We start from the raw sequence: 16,676 nt of genomic DNA, 5'->3' as shown, positions 1-16,676 counted from the left end.
TTGCAGGTACCACACCGTGCACTAGGCTCTCCCCTCTCCCCATGGCAGCTGTGAGAGTAGCAGCTGCGATGCTCGGTCGTCTTCTGCTCCTGCCCCTCCTGCTAGCCGTCGCTTCCGACGCCTACGATGGAGGCGGCCAGCCGCCGATCAGCCGGAGAAGCTTCCCCGAAGGGTTCATCTTCGGGACGGCCTCGTCGGCATATCAGGTGATGCATGGATGTTCCCCTGCAATAATTCTTCAGGACTAATTAAGCTACTATATAGGACAATGAGATGATTCAGCGTTAACTTCTCGTTCTGGGACGAATTGGACTCTAATACTTGCTGGTGATATGTTCACGTACGTGCAGTATGAGGGTGGTGCAATGGAGGGGGGCAGAGGACCAAGCATCTGGGACACCTTCACCCATCAGCACCCAGGCATGTGTACACCATCTCTCTGTTTTCTTTCGAAAATATGGCAGCAGCTCTACCTCTCAATTAAGAAGAAACAAGAGTTTATGTACAGAAAGCCCAAAGGTCTAAAAGCTCTAAAGCTCTTAGGCCATCCTCAATGGGAGTTTCATGTCACAGTTTCCAACACATCAATATTTTGGAAACAGTGCATAGGAGTTTCATGGGGATGAAACTCTCTCTACTCCCATGAAACTCTTATCATCTCTCTTCATTAATATAGCGCCACATCAGCATATTTAATGTGCATGAAACTCTAATAAAACCCCATTGAGACTGGCCTTAGGATCGGAGATGCAAATCCTATTTTATTAGTGTATCATTCATTGCTTGTCGAAGATTTCCTAAGCAATTGGTTTCAACATGCGACATGCATGCCCTAAGAACTATCCCTGTCTGGCTTTTGAATTTGTGTTACAGTTACCAAAATCTGACCCAGTAAAAGTAGCGATAAATTAAACTTTTAGTACCCCTTGCATTGGAGACCTCTAGAGACTTAAGTAGTATACATTCTCCTAACAGAGGATATAGTATTCTATGATTACCTCTATGTGTTTGAATGTCTGATCACATTTCTACTATCAGCGGTGACAGTCTTAACACAGATAAAGAATATCCTTCCAAAAATGAAAAAGCCATCCCAAAAGCTGTGTCTATCCTGAGTGAGATTGTCCACAAAGAAGATTTGTTTATTCTGCACAAATATTTGCTGATCGGGGATTAGCTCATCACAATCTCATAATTAAGTCACAATTCTAGTCGTTCACACCATGAGCCAACCTGTCACACTACCTGTTCAGTTCCATTTTCTCCGTATGTTGCTTTGTTGAACAGGGAGTATGAAGCAAGTTGTTGAATTATTGATCGTACTTTGTGACAATGAAGCTTAGTTGACTAGTCCAAATACCACTAGCAAGTTGTGTGCATTGTTATTAATTTAAATGACTATAAAAAAACAAAACAAGAACAATCCATCTATGGAACTTACTGATTCTCTAATTCGGCAGATAAAATCGCCGACAGGAGTAACGGGGACGTTGCAGTGGATTCCTACCATCGTTACAAGGTAGGGATTTATTAGTTTTTTTTAAAGGTATCCTTCTTTTAGTTCATTTTTTATTCAACTCAAAATAAACTCCCATAATAATTTTAATGATTATATAGTCTAAGTAGTGCTGGTATCTATCTTTCTATCAGGTTATATTGAGTTTTAGATAACATCTTTAGGTTTGAAAACCAAACCACAACGTAAGTGTGATATTAGCACATCATGGATCAATATAATAATGACTTGCCCAAAATGCAGGAAGATGTGCGCATCATGAAGGATATGGGTGTGGATGCCTACAGATTTTCCATATCCTGGACTAGAATTCTTCCAAGTAAGTGTGACATGATTAATTGTTTAGACGTTGTCTTACATGTCTTCTAAAGCTCAAACCCATCAAATCAAATTTAAACGTCCCAATCTAATGACAGATGGAAGTCTGAGCGGTGGAGTCAACAGAGAAGGCATCAGATACTACAATAACTTGATCGATGAGCTTCTGTTGAAAGGTACACCTCCTTTCTTTACTTCCATCAAATGATTCTGTATACTCATGTACCTATCAAATATTCTCAAATATACATATATATTTGCATACATCTGCAGGTGTGCAGCCATTTGTGACACTTTTTCATTGGGACTCGCCCCAGGCATTAGAAGATAAATATGGAGGATTCCTTAGTCCTAATATTATGTGAGTAAAGTCACAAAAAAAAATATTATGTGAGTAACGACGTTCCTTTCTGATTGTCAAAAATACTTCTAGCCTGACCTTCATAAGTTAAACAGGAAACTGACCACCAGATTAAAAAGCTTAAAGGAGCACAAGGCAGCTTAGTCATACACTCATACCCAAAATACTAAAACTGCTTAAATGGGGACAAGACAGCTTAGTCATACACTCCCACTAAAAATACTAATTAAAACTGCCATAAATAGATATGACCGTTCTATTTACGTTTCCGCTATAAAGTATAAACATGCAAGAGTACAAACTAAAAGAATCCTCAATTAATTGTTGCTAGTTTTGGCCTAGTTTTCTAGCATATAAATTGTTTACTGGAAACAAAGAAAAATTCATAGCAACCAATATACCCTATTTATCCTAATAAGTCATACTAAATTTATTTAATTGCGTTAGGTAGTAACAAATTGACAACACATCCTAAAAAAATAGAGAAAAACTTGTAGCAAAATTAGTATTCAATAGGAACAAATACTAACCTGTTGACAGTGGCAGTTAAAATTGATGTTTATGTAGTCACTGAAAGTCACATGATCAATAAAAAAACTGTTGATGTTGCAGAAACGACTATAAGGATTATGCTGAGGTTTGCATCAAGGAGTTTGGCGATAGAGTGAAACACTGGATCACATTCAATGAACCCTTGAGCTTCTGTTCAACAGGGTACGCATGGGGCACATTTGCACCAGGACGGTGCTCGCCATGGGAGCAGGGCAAATGCAGCATTGGGGATTCTGGAAGGGAGCCTTACACTGCATGTCATCATCAAATACTAGCGCATGCAGAAACAGTCCGATTGTATAAACAAAAATACCAGGTCAGCGATGAACTCTCTGTGAAATTGCCGTAGTAGATAGGTTGGCCACAATTAAACCTAGATGAAAAACTCATAACTCGCTCGTTAGTGGCTCAGCTCGAGCTCGGCTCATGTAAATTTTTAATTAATGAGCCAAAACTAGCCAAGGTAATTCACATGATAACAACTACAATTGGCTCATATATCCTCCGGTCCAGCCCAATATAACAGTTCATATATACCTCTACCAACACGATTAAATGCTAAAAGCCTAGACCAATAGAACCGTCGCCCTACCCAATCACCCCACCAGCCTACCCACGGCATCATGTTCACGCGAGATGAGTCTAAAATTCATATTTTTTTTGTTTATTCTATTTTAAATATGCATGTGATGTGTTTGTTGCTAACTTGCTGTTAGAATCTCTATGTACTATGTTTTTGTGCTTTGGCTCACGAGCCAACCAAGCTAGCTCGAGCTTGCTAACGAGCCAAGTCGAGCCGAGCTAGTCTTCTAGCTCGTTTGTATAATGAGCCGAGTTGGCTCAATATCCGGCCCTAGCCACAATAAAAACAGACATTTATTTAGATTAGAGGTTTGTTTTCTAGTCTATGGGTATATTTAGGAATTCTAAGGTTTTGTCTTTAGGAGTAGTTGGTTATGGTCCTATTGTTAAAATTCATACATGTATTCAAAATGCATTGTTTCTATTCTCCTTTTTTTCTTGATCTCTGGCTCTCTCTTGGTCTTCTTCCTTTCTTTGTACTTCCCTGTCTTTGGTTTGTAATCGTCTTGGTTATGTTAATAAATTTCTGGTAGAGGCCTTGCGCCTCTCCTGTTTCCCAAAAAAGATACATTGTTTCTATTTGCCAAATATCTCCAAACATCACTCCCATTTGTCTGGTATATTGAATGTCAAATGCAGGCAGTGCAAAAGGGAAAGATCGGAATAACTTTAGTCACAAATTGGTTTGTTCCTTTCTCCCGTTCAAGATCCAATGATGATGCAGCGAGGCGTGCCTTGGACTTCATGTTTGGATGGTAAATTCCTTATGGCCCTTAGAATATGTCAATGTCAAAATTTAGAAGAGAACCCAGAATTTTAATAGAAGTGCATGCCTCTTAGGTTTATGGATCCCCTTATTAGAGGACACTATCCACTAAGCATGAGAAGATTGGTCAGAAATCGCTTGCCACAGTTCACAAGTGAGCAATCCAAGCTGGTCAAGGGTGCATTCGACTTCATCGGACTCAATTACTACACTACAAACTATGCTGCTAACCTTCCCCCATCAAATGGCCTTAATCTCAGCTATAGTACAGATTCTCAGGCAAACCTTACCGGTGAGTCACTGAAGCCAAGAGATGGCTTCCTGTCATCGTTCTTGCTTGAATTAGCACAAGAGTATTGTTGCAAAATTCTACAAAAACTATGTTTAATAATACTATTTTAGATGCTGGAAAATAATACCATAGCTGCATCTGAGATGCTTGTGGCTAATACTTATTACAACAGTAGTGCACCCACAGCAAAAGTAAAATCAATATTCCATATGTCCCAAATTATAAGTCATTTTGGGTTTTCTAAATATACAGCTTTTATGTATTTTTTTTATATCTAGATATATTGTTTGTGAAAGCTAAAACAGCGTATAATTTGGAACGAATGGAGTAGTTCTCAAATAAAAGAAATGCTTAATACCATAGCTGTAATATCGATCTATGACATTAGGTCATGTGGTGTAAATCTGAATAGCAAAAACATGTATTTATCACCCATTTTTTTTAGGCATACTAACCTCCTCCAATTTGTGTTAGGTGTGCGAAATGGTGTGCCCATAGGCCCTCAGGTAACCACAGAGAACAAGATACCAGTGCTCTTCCCTCCTCTAATATAAGCACAATTATTCTGGTGTTATCACACCCTTTCGGATGGCACGGTAGCTAGCAACCACAAAAGGTCATGAAAATTGTGAAAAAAAATTCAGAACATTGGTTTGAGTGACATGTATCTACTTCTCCACAAAATTTGAGAACCAATGTTGTGAAAATTTTCCAAAACGTCTCTTGATATTTTGGCCTTTTGGGGTTGCTTATTGTGCGTCAGTAGCACTCTTAGGGGTTCACCGGAACTATGCTCACCTCGGCTGTGTGTAGTTGTGTTCCATACATAAAAGTGATCACTTTGTATGCAGGCTGCTTCATCTTGGCTCTACATTTACCCCCAAGGATTCCGTGATCTGCTACTCTATGTCAAGGAAAACTATGGCAATCCTACTGTCTACATCACTGAAAACGGTAATTTTTGTTGCCATATTGCTTTCTTTACAATCAGTGTCATGTTGAGGTTATTTTCCTCTTGAAAGACGATGCTTGAAACATTTTCCTTGATTTTAGGAGTTGATGAAGTCAACAACAAGAGTTTACCACTCCAGGAAGCCCTGAAGGACAGCACCAGGATAGAGTACTACCATAAGCATCTCCTTGCCCTACAAAGTGCTATAAGGTCAGTCAGAGAAGAGCTCTAGCTCATGCCTGCAAAGTGCTAGTAAGTTATTTGTTTGTAGACACACCAGCTTATGGAGAAGAGAACTTACTGCATCTGATCTGTGATTCACTGCAGCGACGGGGCGAATGTGAAAGGCTACTTCGCGTGGTCGCTGCTGGACAATTTCGAGTGGGTGAATGGCTACACGGTCCGATTCGGGATATACTTCGTGGACTACAGTGACGGACTGAAGCGGTACCCCAAGAGCTCCGCCCACTGGTTCAAGAAGTTCCTCAAGAAATAAGTATGTGTGCATGGACGAGAGCCGCCGGGCAGGCGCGAGAGTGTTAGCAACTCAGGGCGCTCCCAATGCCTAGCTATTATGATGTGGACAGTGAAAAATTAAAAGAGAGTAGTCAGTAGTCACTAGCGATGAATAAATAGTTGATCCATTTCACGCAGTCCAAGAATTTATAAGAGAAACACGTGGGTCCAATAGTATATAAAAAAATAAAAAATATATAAAATAATCTTTGCTTTTATTTCTCACCTCCATATTAGCTAGTTACGTAGCTAAGACCATTGCGGATGCCCTTAAGGCCAATTTTTGTGCGGCGTTTGGTCTGGCCTAGGCTGTATGGCTGTGTAATGTGTTACAGTAAATTGTCTCACCGATAAGTGTGTTCACTGTTTGTAGACATAGAAAATTTAATCGAACCACTTATAAGAGTTGTATTTAACCATCTGTTATTAACAGCATGTCTATGGAAAAGCTAATAGATAATGGACAAATCTGAATTCAGCCTTCTTCGAAGAATAAGCATCCTACCACACTTATTACAAAGCATGTGCACCAAGGTTTAAACTTATCACATGTTTGAAACTAAAGAATTTAAACTTATCACATATTGAAAACTAAAATCCAAGATGGTAACTGAAAGAGCATTCAAGACATTGATGGTGTTGAAAGCCCTGAGTTTGATGAAAATTGAGAAAACAATATTATTTGAAGAATGACAAGCTTAAGTGATATTAATTGTGAATTTCTATTTCTTGAGTATTGACATGTTGTGATATCAAGAGGGATACAACACTATGTCCTAGATGTGATCCTAGAAGTGCCCAAAACTAACCAAAGTGAGAAAACCAAGAGAAAATGCATTTGAGTGGTTTTTTAGGCTATGTAGGCAGGATCAATCGGACAAGCTAGTTTTCCTTCACCTGGCACAACTCCAATGGTGAGTTGTCAGCCCGTTTCCAAACCGGCTAAGCCAATTTCCACTGGCCAAGCCGGTTTTGACTGACTAGGCATCCAATGGCTAGTTTTTGGTTATCTATCTATACCCCCTCCCACTACCTTGGCTTGGTTGCTAAAGTTTTCCTATGCTTATATACACTGATAAAGCCTAGAGAGAGCTTCCAATTCACCTTTTGTGGGACTTGAGTGCATTTAGCCATATCCATTGAATTGGAGAGCAACTTTTGAGCATTGTGAGATTGTGTGTTAGAAAAATAGAGTTGAGCAACTCTTGAGCACTCTGTGGTGATATCAAGTTCATGTGAAGCATTTATTACTCTTGAAGCTTTTCTCCTAAATGGCTTAGTGGTTGCCAGCGAGTCATGAAGGTGTGGTGTGAAGTTTGAGAGAGCTTGATCTTGCCTCCAAAGAAAGAAATGAAATCATCTTAGTGAAGAGTGGAAAGAGATCAATTTGGATCCGGCTAGAGTAGACCTTTGTTGGGTCACCCACGGCTTCCACAACAGAGACGGAGAGGTCACTTGGTGAGGGCCGAATTTCGATCAAACAAATTGTTGTCTCTTCTGTGTTGGTTTGGCTCATCTACATTTACATTGCATTTATTTTATATTTTGTGAGTCTCCACTTGTGCCTACTTTACTAGTACATAAAAGATTTTAGGGACGCTTAAAATTGGTTTTTAGAGGCAATTTAAAAAATCTGCTACAATGCCACTAATTGTAAAAATAAGTGATTTTAAAGGCGGCTTTTAAAACTATCTCTAAAAATTGATTTTTAGAGACGGCTCTCTTAAGAGAACCACCACTAAAAATTGATTTTTAGGTCAACCGTCCCTAAAAGTAATTTTAAAAATCACTTAAGTCTAATAAAATTTAAAAAAATTAGTGTGGCTAGAGGCCTAGAAGACCAACCACACATATTTCCTGTAACAAGTAAGCACCTTTGACGATTTTTTCACCTGAAAACTCTTTACCCACCCGCCTATATATGCTCTTTCTTCCCTACGTGGGCGCATCCACTCCTCGACATAGTTGCACACTCGCCTCCTACCTATTGCTCTACTCTCTTGGAGCGCCACAGTTCCTCGACTGAAGCGGCCGTGGATGTGCGAGGTCTACACCATGGCAACGTTCGGTGGGAGCGGCTACAGCGGCAGGCGCATATGGGTAAGCGTCTAAAAATCTTTTGTGTACTAGTGAAGTAGATATAAGTGGAGACTCATAAAGTAGTTAGGACTCGGAATCGCAACGTCTCGCTCTGTGTGGTCCATCACCTAGCACTATACACCTCATAGTTCCAATATACAATGCTATCCCATTTGTACTAATACGTATAGATCTTCTAATCAATTTTGGACTATTAACGATCTTAAATGGGAAAATTTTGAACTACAAAGTTTTAGATCTCGTTGAGCACTATAACTTTCATATATGACATTTCTCCATCTAAGGTCATTTGAAAAATTCAAAAACTTGAAATGAATAAATCTGAGACTTAATTTATATATTTGGAATTCTAAATGATCTCAAACAAAAATTTATTAACTACAAAGTTTTAGATCTCATCGAATTCTATAATTTTAGTATAAATTTTGTCTTCATCTGACTTTATCTAAAAAAGATATGAATTTATTTGTGTTGCAGCTATTTTTTAGTTGTGGTTGTCTTAGTCATCTACCTATGAAAATCACTCATTTTCAGAGACGGTTGACATAAGCAGTCGTCCTTGAAAATAATATTTTTAGAGACGATTCTCTTAATAGAACCATCCCTAAAAATAGATATATTTTTTAGAGACGGATTTGTTAATAGAACCACCCCTGAAAATGGATCTTGAGCGACGGTCATGGAGCTACACTGCTCCCCGACGACTTGGATGTGTCTGATTGTGAGTGGAGTATACTGATCAAATTGTTCAACTACCGAAAGCACCCAAGACACCTTCGATTGAAGACACCTTGGAAGAAAGGAGAGCAAAAGACACACATAAGGCCTTGTTTGGATGTTGTCGGATTTACCTCAATCCACATGTGTTGGAGTGGATTGGGGTGGAATTTAGTTCAAGTTCCACTCCAATCCACCCCAACACATGTGGATTGATGCGAATCCGACTACATCCAAACAAGGCCTAACAGTTTTGCTGCAGGGTTCTCCGAGGAAACCGGATAGGCCGGTTTTCCTGTCTTAAGCTTTTGTTCATATTTGTTTCATGAATGCCTAAATTTCAAAAAAGCCTATTCACCCCATTTTAGACAATGTTTAGGTTCTTTCACGGCCGGTTTCACAAGTGCAAGGCCCTGTAAGTGCACGGGGATCCACTTAGGCACTTAGCATTGACACCAAAAAAGTGAAAAAAGGTTAGTTGGGTCAGGACCCAATGAAAGGCAGAGACTAGAACAACAAGGAAACTGGCTTGGCCCAGAGAACGGTTTGGTCGATGACTAATTTTTTTATTGTGCTATAAGAGATTAATCCTACTTTGAAAAACAACTACATATTGACTTTATTTAAATGAGTGACTATTCTGTACACATACCATGATATATCTAGAAAGATAGAAGATGAGTCACACGTCTGAACATGCGTGGGGGTTGGATCCCTCCAAACTGAATAGGACATAAATGTGCAGGGAGACCGGACTTTGTCCCTCCTGTCGATCTTTCTTTAAAAAAATACTTCTATCGTCATTGGATACACCTAAATTGAGATAATTCTCAACACTCTGAAAGAAGGATAATTAATAAAATTAAAAAGAGAGAGAACCAAAAAAGAAATTAATGCAGATCACACACATTAGACGCCTAATTGATCTTATCTTATGTGCCCGAAGAGATACAGAAGCTGTAAGAAAGGAAATACCAAGCAATGACATGTGGGCCGCCAAGCAAAATTTTCCTCTTGGGCCCTTGAGGTGAAGCAAGTGGGTCTGGGCGTCTCCGTGTGACCTATGTGCCGTGGGTCTAGGTATATATTGCCCGGTGGCCGGCTGTGAACTCGTTGTAATTGTAACTGAATCCTCAACTAATTCTATTCTTCTTCCTCGCCTGATCTCTATCTTACTATTCCTAACCTAAACGCTGTCTTGGTCTTCCCAATACCTCCTTCCAGTACTGAATTTAGTTATTTTTGTGATTCTTGAGTGCTGAGTTATAGGTTCATATCAATTGCTATCCGGAGCAAGGTACCCGAAGTCCTAAACAAAAGCTAATAATATCATCGATCGAGTCATGGAGATGCGCTTCAGTGCTTAGCAGCCTCTCTATTTTTTCTCCATTATTAGAGTGGCAGGTAGCAGCCATAGCTGCAAGCACGAGCAATTTCTCTGCTACTTTAATGTTGCCCTACTGAAGATTTGCACATGTCCCTATCGTGGTGGTTATCGCTCATCGGCTCATGCTCATGGATCGAAATATTGTCGCTTTTTTGGCCGTGCATGAGCTAGACGACGTATTTTTGCCAGAGTTGCACATGTCCCTGCACTCTGCTGTTTTGGAAGTGCATGAGCTAGCTTGATTACATATAGCAGGGTGCCAAATAAGCCTTTACGCAAGCTCGATCGATCCACACTCTCTTGTCGTACGCCCCACACGCATCAAACTTGAGGGTAGCAGCGACAATAATGCTTCTTGGTCGTCTTCTACCTCTGTTTCTCCTTCTGGCAGTCACCTCTGCCTCCATTGCCTACGATGACGCCGGCCTGCCGCCGGTGAACCGGACAAGTTTCCCGGAGGGTTTCATCTTCGGAACGGCATCGTCGGCCTATCAGGCAAGAACTTCTTTGTCATCTGTACATGGCGTTAATACATATAGTACGCTAGCTCGCATTAGTTTCTACTCATCATCATGGAAAGTTTGCTCATTTTCCACTGGTCATCGGCTAATGAAGCAAGCCTTTTTTTTTTCCTCAGTGTTTGCATGGTTTTGGCTTTAATTTGGCATATAGTCTAACGATCGAGTTGGTTTGGTGAATTGGTGTTCACACGCAGTACGAAGGTGGTGCGGCGGAGGGGGGAAGAGGGCCAAGCATCTGGGACACCTTCACTCACAAGCACGCAGGCATGTCTTAAGTTTTTCGTGAAGCAGGGATTTTAGGAGGGGGTTATAAACCGAACATACATATGACGACCAACACTCAATGCCGTCGCACAGACTTATTGTCTAAGCAATTTGGCTCAAAGTTTTTTTACTCATCAATCCCTGATTTTGTGAGAAGAAACAATATAATGTGTGCACAGTTGTATCTTGCTATTACTAATTCTAGAAATCTGAGCAATAATCAGAAACATCTAGTGTTTAATTTGATAGACTCTAGTCATCATCGTCAACGCCAGAATGGAGCTATTCTGATTTATAAAAAATAACTATTCTCCTATACAATGATGAAAAATACATAAAGTAACATTTGGATTTTGCATTTAAATTATTCACTTCTACCATTATGAAAGATAGCTTGAAATAATCCCCTAAATTACGCACATATGTATTATAAAATATAATTTAAAATGATGTCATTAATTTGTATCTGAATCATCTGCCTATAACATCATAAAAAACAAACTAAAATACCCCTCAAATCTATGTACAAATACTAGTACAAGCTATTATGCAAATGTAATTCATTAGCCATAAATACATTGTATATATTTCTAAATTACACACTTGTAACACTGCTAAATTTAACTTAATCATAATGCTATATGCCACCATCATAAATAGAATAAATACTTAATTTTAATAGTTATCTAGCATGGGAAAGTATTTATTTCACAAACTACACATCAATAACATTGACAATTCATTTTAAGTTATATTAACTAATACTTCATGACAATAACTTTTGTAAGTTGTTATTCTAAATGAGTTTATATATTTGACTTACATATTATGTCACATTAATATTATTCATTAAATTTAATATTGGTAATTTAATTGTAATATTATGTCTCCTAAATTTATGGCCCGTGCAAAAGCACGAGTTGATGGACTATTATGATTAGTAGGGTAGCTTAATATTCTGTCATGAATGAACAGTCAAGTGGTTAATTATAAGATATTCTAAGAATCTTGGAGAGTCAAAATATCTTAAATTTGACCAAAATTATAGAGAGAATTACAAAGATTTATGACATCATATAGATATACTATGAAAAATATAATTAATGAAGAATCTAATGATACTTAGTTGGTATAATAAATTTTATTATCTTATTATATAATTTTGGTCAAACTTGAGATGCTTTGACTCTTCAAAATTCTTGGAATATCTTATAATTTGGGATGGAGAGAGTAGTACAAATAAAAAAGCAATGAGGGACAGACCAGCAGCAGCAGGGGCAAATTTCTTGAATTTTAAGTGGCAAGAAACAATACACAAAGATCCATGTTCGAAATTTTTGACAAGTTTCTGGTTTTGGCAGACAGAATCGCTAACAGAAGTAACGGGGATGTGGCCGTGAATTCCTACCACCTCTACAAGGTAAGGTTTTAGTTTGACGTTCTTTTTGGAAAAGAAAATAGATGTATCGCCATGTGAATTGATTCTGTGAGAATTCCAGTACGTGGAACTGTATGCTCCAACTCGTGTTAGTAGGTTGTTCATTTTTCTGTCAGAAGCGTGTCAAAAATATTATTCTCATCCAAAGGGACTTTTGCCGGGAAAAAAACTGCAGGAAGATGTGCGCCTAATGAAGGATATGGGAATGGATGCATACAGGTTCTCCATCTCATGGACAAGAATTCTTCCAAGTCAGTATATGGCATGTTTGTTCAGATGTGCTACATCATAGTCTTGCACATGTCGAATACCCAAGTTGATAAATGATAACTGACATGGAACTGAATCTCATGACAGATGGAAGCCTGAGCGGTGGAGTCAACCGAGAAGGAGTCAGATACTACAACAATTTGATTAATGAGCTTTTGTCGAAAGGTATATACTGTATATATACAAGCACTAGACACCATCCTGATCCCACCAGATGGCATTTATGTACATATATCTGCAGGGCTTCAACCATTTGTGACCCTTTTTCACTGGGACTCGCCGCAGGCATTAGAAGATAAATATGGAGGATTTCTTAGTCCCAATATCATGTGAGTCCTTATTGTTTAGTCCTTCTTATATTAGAAAACAATTTCTCAATCCATAATCACATATTAACTCAACATGTCATGTTAGACTACTTCATTTGTACTTGAACTGCCTTACTTTTCATTATAACATAATTAAATCATCATTAACCATGGATGTTAGCACCTAAGACATCCTTCACTTCAATTAGTTGTCAACTAGTCCATCAACATATGCTCCTACATGGGCTAGAATTTCAGAATATATAAAACTTAGAAGTTTTTCAAATTACTCTATATGCTTTTTTTCACCTATATTCATAGTTTTTCTCTCCCTGCATGACAACCCATGTGTCTTCTTTATTTTTTACTTCCAAATTTGATTTTATTAGTTGGTACAATTTTTTCAAGTAAAAAATTTTGTGCTTATTTTACCTTTTACTCAAAACTCATTTTTATAACTTGTTCAAAAATAAAGATTTTATAGAAAGCACTCTTAGTTACTATAATAATAACAGAAATGATCATTTAAGCTTGTGCCACAGCTCTCTAAATTAGCGGTGAAATATACTATTTAATAGAATTGTCGAGAGGTAACCTAGGACATGAAGTACTCATCAGTAAGCATAAAAGGACCGTGTTTTCCATTATGTAGTATCAAAGTGCCAACGACTGTTAGTGCTCAAAGAAGCTTAGGAACAAAGCCTTATCAATTAATACTTGCATCACAAATTCGAAGTAGCACTTATTTGATCCTGTATGCTTTGTTGTTTGAAGTCACTGATTAAAGAAAAAAAATTGTACAGCAATGACTATAAGGACTATTCTGAAGTCTGCTTCAAAGAGTTTGGGGACCGAGTGAAGCATTGGATCACCTTCAATGAGCCGTGGACCTTCTGCTCCGTGGGCTATGCATCTGGTACCTTTCCGCCAGCGAGGTGCTCATCATGGGAAGAGGGCAAGTGCAATGTTGGGGATTCAGGAAGGGAGCCTTACACTGCATGTCATTATCAGATGCTTGCCCATGCAGAAACTGTTCGGTTGTACAAAGAGAAATACCAGGTCAGTAATGAACTCTTCACACAGTTACAATAAATAGTACATCAATTAGGACATCTAAATTTTCATTTGACTTTAGTTCTCATCCGAGTTTAGTTTCAATAGGTTCGGCGTGAAGCGGGGAAGTTCAATCACCTGATTTACTGACTAGATTTTCTCTTGTTCCTGTTTTGAGATCACCAACACAAGAATTACTTAGAACTATAGAATTTTTTGAATATTTCAAATCAAATATTGAGTCAGAAGTTATATAGAGAAGTGGATAGATGTTTCATTTTTGAACGAATTAGTTTTAATGGCCATGTTCTAGTGTATATTCTGAAGTTGTACATTTTATAGGGTCGGGTATATGAATTGAAAACTTGAATCCTACTCCTTCCATTCCAAATTTTAGTTGGTTTTGTTCTAGGTTCAATGCTCACAATTGCATAATATATACGTTGAATGCAGGGTGTACAAAAGGGAAAGATTGGAATAACTATTGTATCACATTGGTTTACTCCCTTCTCCCAATCCAGATCCGATATCGATGCAGCGAGACGTGCTGTAGACTTCATGCTAGGATGGTATATTCTCTGTGACCCTAACAAAATTTCATAAAAGGAAAGTCCAAAGAAAAATGTAAATCTTAGTTGTAATGTTCTTGAAGGTCTTTGGACCCCCTCATCAGAGGAGACTACCCATTAAGCATGAAAAGGTTGGTAGGAAATCGTCTTCCGCAATTCACAAAGGAACAATCTAAGTTGGTCAAAGGTGCATTTGACTTCATCGGGCTCAACTACTACACCGGATACTACACTGAAGACGTTCCTCCATCCCTGAACAAGAGCTATAACACAGACGCTCAAGCGAATACTACTGGTGAGTCAACAAAGTTGACAATCTTTTGTTGTTCTTCGTAATCTAATGTTTACAAAGAGCCTTTGAGTTCGATCAAAAGTATTGTCTCTACAACTGTGAAAAGCACATAACTCTTGTTCAACAATGCTGTAGCATTTTGAGCAGGCATGAAGTTATACAAAATGTAACCTTTGCCTTTCCAAAAAACAATTGTAATCAATGTTGCATTAAATTTTCTTGAGCAAGATTCACTATACCACGGCCCCAATACAGCAACTGCAGTCTGATGCTACTTTGGTGTTTTGGTATAGTGATTCAAATTCAACTTTGGAAACTGACCGCATCCATTATATTTAGGTGTTCGGGGTGGTTTGCCTATTGGTCGTCAGGTAACTTGTCATTTCTCCAAACAATTAGATCACTAGTAATTTTTCTTTCTTTTCTATATGTGTCATCTCTAGAAGTGGCTGTATGCAATTGTAGGCAGCTTCACCTTCGCTCTACATCTACCCTCAAGGCTTCCTTGAGCTACTACTCCATGTGAAGGAAAACTACGGAAATCCTACCATATACATCACTGAAAATGGTATATTTCAGTCAATAGGTTCTCTGATTTCAATACTATTGTTTAATTAGTTACATCTTCTTTTGCAATCGACTCACCAATCTAAATAATACACTTAGAACTGAAGAGCTCAAAACATAAATTGTCTAACGATGCCCCCCATTATATATTTAGGCGTTGATGAAGCCACCAACAATAGCCTGCCACTACAGGAAGCCTTGAAGGATGATATTAGGATAGAGTACTACCACAAGCATCTCCTTGCCCTGTCAAGTGCCATAAGGTCAAGAACTTATTCGTGCACACTCTACTACCACTAAACATGAAGATGCCTTTGACTTGACAATCGCATCTAAATTCTTGATAGGGCTGGAGCAAACGTGAAAGGGTACTTTGCATGGTCATTGCTTGATAACTTCGAGTGGAGGGATGCCTTTACGGTCCGCTTTGGGATAAACTTCGTGGACTACAATGACGGATTGAAGCGATATCCCAAGAATTCTGCCCATTGGTTTAGGGAAATCCTTCAGAAAAATGTCTTGTTATGAGAAATAATAGACCATCCCGAATGACAATTGAGTGTCCTGTTGCATGTGTTTTGGGCCATATCAAAGTAGTGTGCTCGTTCGTTCTGGAAATAAGTGTGAGTTGAGTTCGGTTCAGTTCAAGAGCAAATTAAATCATGTTGATTTGCTAGAATAAGACAGCCGCTTGTTACATGTTACAATTACCTAAGAGACTCAAAGCAACTGTTTTATCCTAGCGATGCACATTTTTCCACTTTGAAGAACGATGTTAAAATGCACCATGGTATAAGCATTTGTGTGATGAATGATTTACAACGTGTTGATGAGTTAGTTTGAGGGCTTTGGGATTGCATAAGTATTCATGTATTTTTATATATGTGTGATACTTGACAAGAAGTGTTGAGAAATAAATAGTCAAAACAAACTCTGAGTCAACGGAAAAAAAAACGGAGATTCACATTTTTAGATGGAGCTTATGTGTATTAAAGAGCAATTCCTAAATTTGAAAAGACTTTGATACAATGATGGCAACCAGATAATTAGATATGTGTCGAATATTATGTATGAGTTCAGTTACCTTAGGACTTCGAGTTCTATTTGGCATGGGGTTGAGTTGGAGTCAGACCATGTTAACTCGGTCTCCTCATAAATGCAAGAGGGGGTTATCATTCTAACTATGATGACACAGTGAACAGCATTGGGGAGCAGTGGCGGAGGCATAGGGTGTGGTAAAAACAAATAAAACACCTAGGTCGCATCACGCCATCACGGGAGGGAGCAAGGGAGCAATGCCATCAGCAAATCGATTTTTCGGCCCCGATAGAAAAA

The 16,676-nt window shown here is 38.6% G+C and overlaps 2 protein-coding genes across 2 annotated transcripts; both read left to right on the top strand.

Moving 5' to 3' along the window:
• LOC8058701 (beta-glucosidase 12) lies at positions 11 to 6,281 on the top strand. The gene is made up of 13 exons (XM_002447982.2): positions 11 to 206; positions 351 to 420; positions 1,461 to 1,519; positions 1,760 to 1,835; positions 1,933 to 2,010; positions 2,108 to 2,195; positions 2,808 to 3,063; positions 3,969 to 4,084; positions 4,170 to 4,387; positions 4,862 to 4,893; positions 5,239 to 5,341; positions 5,441 to 5,549; positions 5,667 to 6,281. Exons 1-13 carry the CDS (start codon positions 42 to 44, stop codon positions 5,833 to 5,835), a joined length of 1,539 nt encoding a protein of 512 aa, XP_002448027.1. The 5' UTR covers positions 11 to 41; the 3' UTR covers positions 5,836 to 6,281.
• LOC8073570 (beta-glucosidase 12) lies at positions 10,348 to 16,158 on the top strand. The gene is made up of 13 exons (XM_002447981.2): positions 10,348 to 10,554; positions 10,775 to 10,844; positions 12,206 to 12,264; positions 12,458 to 12,533; positions 12,640 to 12,717; positions 12,794 to 12,881; positions 13,664 to 13,919; positions 14,367 to 14,482; positions 14,566 to 14,777; positions 15,114 to 15,145; positions 15,240 to 15,342; positions 15,496 to 15,604; positions 15,689 to 16,158. Exons 1-13 carry the CDS (start codon positions 10,408 to 10,410, stop codon positions 15,867 to 15,869), a joined length of 1,527 nt encoding a protein of 508 aa, XP_002448026.2. The 5' UTR covers positions 10,348 to 10,407; the 3' UTR covers positions 15,870 to 16,158.

The sequence above is a fragment of the Sorghum bicolor genome, chromosome 6 (assembly GCF_000003195.3).
Source record: "Sorghum bicolor cultivar BTx623 chromosome 6, Sorghum_bicolor_NCBIv3, whole genome shotgun sequence".
Lineage (NCBI taxonomy): Eukaryota > Viridiplantae > Streptophyta > Magnoliopsida > Poales > Poaceae > Sorghum > Sorghum bicolor.
Note: the sequence above shows the minus strand (reverse complement) of the source record. Positions and strands in the feature narration are given on the sequence as shown.

Bases quoted from the DNA above. Each gene is read 5' to 3' on its own strand.
- LOC8073570 (XM_002447981.2), top strand. From the start codon at position 10,408: ATGCTTCTTGGTCGTCTTCTACCTCTGTTTCTCCTTCTGGCAGTCACC. The intron at 12,534-12,639 runs GTCAGTATATGG...ATCTCATGACAG, and splicing joins ATGGACAAGAATTCTTCCAA to ATGGAAGCCTGAGCGGTGGA. The intron at 15,146-15,239 runs GTAACTTGTCAT...ATGCAATTGTAG, and splicing joins GTTTGCCTATTGGTCGTCAG to GCAGCTTCACCTTCGCTCTA.
- LOC8058701 (XM_002447982.2), top strand. From the start codon at position 42: ATGGCAGCTGTGAGAGTAGCAGCTGCGATGCTCGGTCGTCTTCTGCTC. The intron at 2,011-2,107 runs GTACACCTCCTT...ATACATCTGCAG, and splicing joins CGATGAGCTTCTGTTGAAAG to GTGTGCAGCCATTTGTGACA. The intron at 4,085-4,169 runs GTAAATTCCTTA...CATGCCTCTTAG, and splicing joins TTGGACTTCATGTTTGGATG to GTTTATGGATCCCCTTATTA.